General features: G+C 32.0%; 1 protein-coding gene across 1 annotated transcript; it reads left to right on the top strand.

Moving 5' to 3' along the window:
- The first annotated feature begins 2727 nt into the window (after positions 1–2727).
- LOC108984659 (transcription factor bHLH162-like) lies at positions 2728–5026 on the top strand. The gene is made up of 3 exons (XM_018956689.2): positions 2728–3089; positions 4042–4398; positions 4638–5026. Exons 1-3 carry the CDS (start codon positions 2946–2948, stop codon positions 4704–4706), a joined length of 570 nt encoding a protein of 189 aa, XP_018812234.1. The 5' UTR covers positions 2728–2945; the 3' UTR covers positions 4707–5026.
- The last annotated feature ends 4496 nt before the right edge of the window (positions 5027–9522 follow it).

Genomic DNA, 9522 nt, shown 5'->3' with positions numbered 1-9522 from the left:
AGACTATTAACTTAACTACTATTACTATATATTTGACCTAGTTGTAAGAATAGACTATTAATAAAACTAGTAAAGTCTCGTATGCACATGATACGTACGCGGTAAACTCCAAATGAGATAATTAATATAATATAGTTTATAGCGTACTAATTAATTAGAAAAGGTTTTTCCCGTGAAAGTCTGGCACGCGATATATATATATATATATATATAATATATATCTTCCTATAATTTAAAAGAACATATCGTTGTTATTGTTTATTAATACTATTCATTACTTGAATAGTAATAAACAGTAAAGAGATTTTTTTCGCATATCTCTATTATTGTTCCATCTATATTATTGTTTAGTATTCATCAACAATAATGAACAGTAAAGATGTTTTTTTTTTTTGCATGTTTGTTTGGTTTTTTTGTGTTGTTTTGGGTTCGTCCGTGTGAATGTCAGTATGCGACGTAATACCACAATCGTGTGTGGGGAATGAGAGAGAGAGAAAATGGAAAAGTGAGGAAAAATATTGATTTTTGAATTTTAAATTCCAACCCTTCATATTTAATCTTCAGATTTAATCTAACGGTAGAAGTTTAAATATTGATTTAAACTAACATAAAATAGATAATTAAAATATAAATATTCTATCATACACTTAAAATTAACTTCAATTTATAAAATACTAATTTTTCATCATTAAATAAAAGATAAAGTTTTACTGAATTTTTTTTAGAGAATAATATTATATTATACACTAAAAATCAATTTTAATTTATAAAATACTAATTTTTCATCATTAAATAAATGATGAAATTTTATTATACATTTTTAAGAGAAAAAAATATCTAATTAATTTGAATTTTTAATATAATTTAAATTTCATAATAAATGATGAATATAAATAAATAATAATTTTATTCTTATATATTAGACTATTTTAATATTTGAAGTTACACTTTATTTTTTTCTTCAATTTGGTAGATGTGGCAAATGTGTGCTAGTATATATATATATATATATATATATATATATAGCTAGTACTCCAATTAGCAATAAAATGCATGCAAAAAATAATATCTTCATTAGACTGCACTTTTTTTCCTGTCCTTAATTTATGCATTTTTTTTTTTTTTTGGCCTAGAAAGTAATTAGTCAATATCTTACAATTGAAGTCAAAATTGGTATACCTCAATGAATAATGTACATCAATCATGAACGTGTATCTATTCATTAATTTATAAGTTATGATCGATATGATCTTATAACAATATATATAATTTATCTTGACTGGAAAAGGATCGAGCTAGTGAACGCAACAAGCTGCAAGAACTTATATGAATATAAGATCGATCATAGGGTATTTATGATGACCCATGATCTGTATTTATTGACATTTTTTGTTTTTTTGCATTGTTATCTATATATACTTTTCAATTTTGGAAAATTCAAGCTGAAGTTTTGTGTAATTGAGAAATAGAGATAGCCATCTCATCTATCATCAATTTCTTCATGGAAAACGTTGACACAAAACCACCTACATTTCTTAATATGTACGTGTAATAAAAATGATTTAAATGAAAAAAATACGTCACAATTAACCCAAAAAATATAGAAATATAATATCCTGCAGTCCTTTAATCTTTACTTTTTTTTCCTAATGAGAAATGTGTTACAAATTAGAGAGATTTTATAAAAATAAATTAAAAAATTGACACGACTAATTCATATAATACGTTAATTAGATTGTAAAATTATTTTTATTGTAAAGTATCTAATGTATCATATGAAATCATATTAATGTGTGAGTTTACTTTTATTAGATCCCGTTATAATTGTAACAGTACTTCTATTTTCTAATTAAGTCTAATGTTTAAACTTTTAGTTTAGTTTTAATTTTATTATCTTATATCGGTTTACATTATTTCCTTGTAAGATTTTTTAGAGAAAACGTGGCACTTTCATCGAAATCAAGGATTACTTATAACTAAATAATTAAAATACAATTAAGTGGTTGTCATTGTTGATGAATAATCCAAATTATTTATGGACAATGTCTTGAATATATTTATAAAAAATAAATAATCATCTCTTATTAAATCGGTTTTATGAGATTAGTTAGGTCTATAAATTTTTTTATAATATCAGAGCCTACTACAAAATGAATAAGGGTCCACATTACTTATTTCATAACGAAGATCATAAAAAATATTAATTTGCATGTGAGGGAGGATATTGAAGAATAATTTCATATTAATTGTTGATAAGGTATTAGATATTTTTATAAAGAATTAACAATCATCTCCTATATATTGAAATGATTTTATAAGATGAGTTAGACTATAAATTTATTCATACATACTGGGCAAATTCATTCATGTTATATGTATAATATATGGTCGGTGCATGTATATATATAATTGTATGCACGATTTTTGTAAGAAAAAACAAAGAAAACTAAGTCAAAACGAAAGGTCAAGAGTCAGCCAGCAGTACTAGGCAGCCCATTCACACCAAAACAATTATAGAAATATTTACTAGAGAAGATGACGAATTTCAGTACATTGGGGCTCGTGGGAAACAGATACGTAACTCTGTTGACTTTGAAAAAACGGATCTTTCCTGGGTCGTTCCGTTCACTCGCTTATTTTTTTGAGCATTTCAGTCTTCATGATCTTATCCTTCCTTGTCGTTTTCTTTCCAAGATTCAAATCTATTATTATTGAATGCATGTTCATGACCAGGAAGGTACAAACTGGCCTCTATATAAACTCTAAACATTTCGAACTTCAAATCCTCCCACTCTTTCTTTCTCTCTAAACCTTTCCATTTGTTGTCTGCAACTTTTTGGTTGCAGAGGGTTTCTTGTGAGTTTTTTACACAGTACACGCTAGCTAGTGTTTGTGTATGTGATTTTTGATCGAGGGGGATCGAGATCAGAGGGCAGTACTTGAAGATGAAGAAGAATATCAGTAGTACAGATGATCAAGCATCGAAGCTTGATAGAAAGACGGTGGAGAGAAACAGAAGAATCCATATGAAAGGCTTATGCTTTAAGCTTGCTTCTCTTATTCCTGCTCATCACTTCAAACCCTCCAGGGTAAAAACTCACTGCAGATCTCCACATGCACATATCTTTTCCTTTGTTTGTTTGTTTCTCGATCTCTTTCCAAGTTAAGAGCTTTTTTTTTTTTTTTTTACTGTTTTAACTCTTCCAGTTCTTGAGGTAAGGCCGCAAACATGCATGAGTCTGCACAATTCTTTTATAAATGTTCACTCTATACCGAAAATCTATTAATAGTTAATTTGCTGGAGCCTGGATATTTCTTGATATGGTTGGCACGCATTCATTACATATTTTCTGTCTGCTTCTTCGCACTTATTACTTAAATGCAGTCTAGACTCTAGACTTTAGAGCCTGATCTAGACACATGAGGCCTGTCCTTCCCTCTCCCACAGGCCACACCTGCGAAAAACGTACAAGCATCCTTAATTGCTTCTTCTGTTTCTTTGAAATTAGGTGAATACGACTTCACAGCTATCATGTTCTTTCCGATGTTTCTTATCTTAAATGTTTATTATTAACTCAATTTTTATCGACCTTCTATTATTTTATAACGTGATATATTAGATAATTATAAATTATTTATTATATTTTATTTATAAATTTATCATTTAATTTTACATTATAAGATAATAAAAAAATAATAAAAATTGAGATAATGAATAGATTTTTTCTCTCTTAAAATTGATGTATTCAAAAACAGATCGAATGATTATGATTACACCCCTGCATACAAAGTCTAATTAATCCAGCCTTTCAAAATGATTCATATTCCCTTCTTATGAGAACAATTATATTCTGGTTTTTTATTTATATTTCAGGAAAACTTCACATTTTTCTTGTCATTTAATCTCTCATGCATTCATATATCGATCATGATCATGATCATGATGATTTGTTTTTGTTTTTTGAAGGACATGGTTGCACAGCTAAATTCATTTTGATATACTAATCATAGTTAGTTCATGTTTTTTTCCCTATAATTTAGGAAACGGTTACACAGCTAGATCAGCTTGACTATGCCACCTCCTATATAACACAACTGAGGGGGAAAATAGAAAAACTAAGGCTTACGAAGGAGCGAGCTGCATCTAGCAGTACTTCAGGTAGCAGCAGCATGAGTACTAACATGATTGATCATAACATGACGATTGGAACAAGACAGCTTCCCATCGTGGACTTGAGAGATTTGGGTCCCTGTATAGAGGTGGTTTTGATAAGTGGGTTGCAGAAAAACTTCATGCTTTATGAAGTTATCAGCATTCTTCAGGAAGAAGGAGCTGATGTTGTCAGTGCTAGCTTTTATACTGCGGGTGATAAAATTTTCCATACAATTCATGCTCAGGTACTGTATATAATGATATTGCATGTTGCAGCACTAGTTCTTCCTAAATATCATCTTCTAGTTCATAGTACTATTACATTCACAAAAAAATTATATAAAAATAATCCCACAAATTAACTTGTTACATCTGAAATTGTTTTTGTAATTAGAATATTTCCCCTCTCTCTCTCTCTCTATATATATATATATATAGTTTCTGATACCATGCATTCATTTAACTAATTATATGGATTTTCCAGGTCAAAATTTCTAGAGTTGGGGTTGAGACTTCAAGGGTACGACAAAGATTGCAGGAGCTGATATTCTGAAATGGGGTTTCTGCAATTACTGATCATAATGATCATCACCCGTCCAGCCAGTACTATCAGGAGTACTTAATGTAGTACTAAATTAATTTTCAGCATTTCTGAGTGTATTTACTAGTAATATGTAAAATTAGTATGCTATCAATTTAGATCTTGGTGTAAATTAGAGATGATTGATATATTTTGGGATGAAAATTTTCGTTTCAATTTTGTCATGCATGAGATTTTGTGGCGAAATTGTATTTGATACGATTATATATATATAGAATCATCCCAAAAATTGTATCCAATATTTATTAGATATATATGGTATCTTCTCATGATGATCACCTCTTATATTAATTCACGTATTTAAATCTCGAATGCTTGCTTAATTTACGTACTCATGTACTGTACTGGACATCTAATTTAATTCAATTATTAATTAACCAATAACATGAATAATTTAAAATAAAAAGATTTATAATTAAGACAAAAAATCCCTGGCCAGTTTGAAGGAAGATTCTATTTTTTATTTTTTGTGTAGTACATCTAATTAATGCTTTGGAATGAATAATTAATTAATTTACATAATGTTTTTGGTCATGAGTATTTTTTTTTTTGAAAAAAACCTCTCATTCATTCATAGAAATCATTCATTACAATACAAGACATATCAGCAAAAATCAAACTTGAAATGAAATCAGGATATTGTTCTACGTACCCAACATATAAAATTATCTAATTTTAAAGCAAATTTTGCCAGCTTATGAGCATTAATCTCATTGTCCTCTCTGCAAAAAAAGTTGATCTTCCAGTGAAGCAGCTCCCTTAGGCTCTTCTTCACATCTTCCACTATCTGACCATACCAAGTCCAGCACTCTGCTTCACCCTTGATCACTGCATGCAATGATGATTACTATGGCATCACCTTCAAAGACCACTCTAGCTTCTAAATCCCATTTCTACGCAAATTTCAACTGTTCTTCTCATAGGAGCTTCAACCACAACTGCTTTACCTCCGCTTTCTGATGATAATTCCCAGCCCCACAGTACTTGATCATGTATTGATAATTAATGATTTTGCTTAATTTGGAAATATTTGTAGAATATTTAAAAAGAAAGCCTGAGCAGTTCGTTTCGAATTAATCAGTGAAATGCATTGAAGGCAGGTAGCTAGCTAGCTAGCTAGCGCGTAATTTGGGCACATGGACCAGTTCATGTCCATCACACGCGTGGCACGTGTACACTAGTACTCCAACTTTCATGCACACCTTATTTCTATGATTAGTGTCATGAATTGAAATTATTGATTTTTTTTTATTATATTTAAATACTTAATTGAAATCGTTAAATATGTCTCATATGATCATTGGATGATCACCATTTAAAACTCAATCCTATGAGTTGGGGGATGTGACTAATTTCTCTTTTATTCAATGACCCATCACTATTGATTTCTTCTTTGATCGTAAACTGAATCGAGTTGACTTTTTATAATTTGATATGTTAGAGTTGACATTGATAATTTGATATGCTAACGTACAAGTTTATAGTTTGATTGTTTCTTTGATCGTAAATTAAATTGAGTTGACATTGATAATTTGGTATGCTATCGTACAAGTTTATTATTATTATTATTATATGAATAAATAAGATAGACCCTATAAGTAAATTGGATTCCTCAATCTTTTTTTCAAGATAAATTAGGTGTGATGTCTTGACTTACATGGTCAAGTTAGATTTTTTGGAATAAAATTGAATGTATTCTCTAATTTCAACCTCGATCAGTGAATGTTTTGAAAATAATATATATAAGAACGCACGTTCACTTTCACAAGGGAGAAAAAATTGATGTGCCGTCCATGATCTCTTAATTAATGAGTCATGGTTTTAGACACCTGATCAAACCATATTAATAGAATTCAATTTGAAGAAGGAAATACACCCTAAAATCATTGACTAATTGGAAGCCTATTAGACAATATTTAAGATCAAAGATATAGTGAGCATGCATTACATGCTTAACGATCATGAACACAATCATCTCATTAAAGAGTTTGAAAACTGAAAATTTCCCATGAAGAGACATCAATAAAACTAGGTTATATACTCTCATTTAAAGTTATAGCAGTACTATGTGATAGACCCTAAATTTATATATAATGACTAGTAGTGATCTTTTACGAAATATGTCAGATTAAAGTATGTTATATTGGATCTATGTAATACAATCTTTGCCTCAATCAACAGGCATGACAAATGAAAAGTCAATCCAAGAAAGGGTTGGGATATTAAGATTCGTGTTGATTTATTTCACCGAATCAAGTTAGATCTAGGCCGGAGAGTGTTTGAAGGAGTAATATCGTGGTACTGTGTTTGTTATGTACCCAATCTAGGAAGAGCAAGGCATTAGGCCAGCTAAGCCAAAGACAATTGGAAATTTCTTGAAGCAATAATAGTCATGAGCTAAGAAAAGGAAAGACACTACAAGAATTATGGCCTTTTGCCTTGAATTCTTTTTCCATGACAGACGGTGGTGGCAAATAATCGCCTAATCACATGAAAACCATTCGTGGAAAATAAAACTAGCCTTTTCCCACAAAATTAACTCGGCAAGAAAAACTTTGTAGGGAAAAGAGGATTTTCCACCGAAACATTGTTTATTGTGGCGAAATTTGGTCGCCGCAAATAGTTTGGCCAGATATTTCATCAATTCGTGGTTTATTATGTTGTTACGACGAAGTAACTGACTTTTTGAGGCGACATCTTCTCGCCGCAAATAAACTTACAGGGTTATTTGGTTCTTGTGGCGTTATTTTCAACTATTGCGGCGATTAAAAGTCACCGCAATAGATAATGAAATTAATTACCCCGCGTTTTCACTTTTCCCCCTTTCCCTTTCTTCCCCCATTCCTCCCAACCCGCGCCGCTCTCCTCTCTCTCTCTCTCTCTCTCTCTCTCTCTCTCTCTCTCCCTGCGATTGCGAGCCGCGACCTCACGGCCTGCCTCTCGTTGCCACTACAACCCAACCCTCTCCCCCCCGCCCCCAGACCTCACCCAGTCACCTAGAGCCAGTCCCCCCACCCATCGCGATCCCCAGTCACCTCTGCCTGCCGGAGTCCAGTAGACGCACTCTAGTTCCACACGGTGAGCCTCTCTCTCTTCTCCCTTCCTCTTCTCTCTGTGTAATCCTCGATGATATGATTGTCCTATGTAATTTGTGTAATTTGTGAATCTGTGAAATGTTAATCTGTGAAATTTGTGTTGATTCTATTGTGTCGTGTGTATTCTCTGTAATTTGTGAATCTGTGTATAGTGAATCTGTGTATATGATTGTGTAACATATTGTGTAATTTACCATCATATGGTTGTGTAATTTCTGCCTATGAAGAGGATGATATGCATGGTTGTGTAAAACATATTTCCATAATTTTTCTCAGAATGAAACCCTGCCTTTGTTTCTGATTGAAACAAAATATACTAGGGTGAGGACTGAGTCTCATATTATTGTTAGTTTTGGTCTGCTCTTTTTCTACACGTTTCTCCTAAAGACAAATCCTTAAACCATTTCCCTTGTACCTGACCCTAAACCATTTTGCTGCATTTGCCCACATCCCTTCCAAGCTCTATAGCACAACTCTCATACTCTTTCTCCAATAGAATCATAGGGTACAATACAACAATTAGTTGGATAACTTCACATGTATCCTACCAAATCTCAAAACGGATTGGTATCATAATGCATGGTTTTCAATTTTAGTATACTCCATGTTAGATTGCTATGGGGGTTTATCTCTATACTTGGACCACCAACCAGATTATGTCTTAATGTGTCTTAGGGACCAGTTAACTTACCTAGTTATCGAGTTTGAATGGAGAACAACCCACAAAGTCATGTGGACATTGTTCAACTCAAGTATAAATTATTTTCAAGCACATGAAGATGATGATGATGATATCTTTCATCACGACTATGAATCTCTCCCCATGCACTTCTCCCCTCCTTTTTTTGTGCTTGGCTTGGTAACCTGTAGTGATATCGGTTGTTTGGTTTCCATGTCAACATCTTATAAATCACCAATATTAATGCCTCCTTTTGGAAAGTTGGGTAAATCTCACATATTTACCCAACTGTAGTGAGCTAGGGTGGCCCCATATATGTATGACAAACGAGCGATATAATTAAGGTAACACCCGTTAGATTATTAACAGGAGTTATTTGCCATGTCAAAGAATATAGAAACAAAAAAAATAATGTTGGAAGTACTAAGTTTGACTACATATATAGGCTTCACAATTTAGGGAACTTGTGGCCAATTAAAAGTTCCTATAAAAAAAATAGTCATTTCCCAATGTCTGACTATTACATGATTAATGCAAGATGCCTAAAAGGCAGCGAAGAGATTCTGCACCCCAGTAATTAAGCCAAAACTGATAAATATAGCAAAACTGCTTCCACATCCATCAATTTCAGACTTTGATAAATTAACTCTTAACCCTCAAGCAGCTTCAAAATACATGCTTTAATTAGTGCCCTCAACGCACGTAAATTATCATAATTAGTCAAACTAAAATTGTTACCCCACAACTATAAAGTAGATTTTCAGCTATGTTGTAGTGGCACGTTTTCCTTGTAATTCCTGCTCGTCAAAAACAATGAGCATTGTCCAGTTTATCTATTCAGCTATTTCATGTCCCTTATTCTAATGTCGTTGAATTCCAAAGCTTGTCTCCAAGTATGGAGACTAATATTTACACTTTTAGTCTTGCCTTGTCATTGCACTAAGTCTTCTTGGACCTAACAATCTCTCTTCTACTAGTTGGTCACCTGCATAAG

The sequence above is a fragment of the Juglans regia genome, chromosome 9, assembly GCF_001411555.2.
Source record: "Juglans regia cultivar Chandler chromosome 9, Walnut 2.0, whole genome shotgun sequence".
Classification (NCBI taxonomy): Eukaryota; Viridiplantae; Streptophyta; class Magnoliopsida; order Fagales; family Juglandaceae; genus Juglans; species Juglans regia.
The sequence above is the reverse complement of the archived record's forward strand: the minus strand, read 5'-3'. Positions and strand labels throughout refer to the sequence as shown.

Coding starts and splice junctions, on each gene's coding strand:
- LOC108984659 (XM_018956689.2), top strand. CDS start 2,946: ATGAAGAAGAATATCAGTAGTACAGATGATCAAGCATCGAAGCTTGAT. Junction 3,090..4,041: donor ATCACTTCAAACCCTCCAGG/GTAAAAACTCAC, acceptor CCTATAATTTAG/GAAACGGTTACACAGCTAGA. Junction 4,399..4,637: donor TCCATACAATTCATGCTCAG/GTACTGTATATA, acceptor TGGATTTTCCAG/GTCAAAATTTCTAGAGTTGG.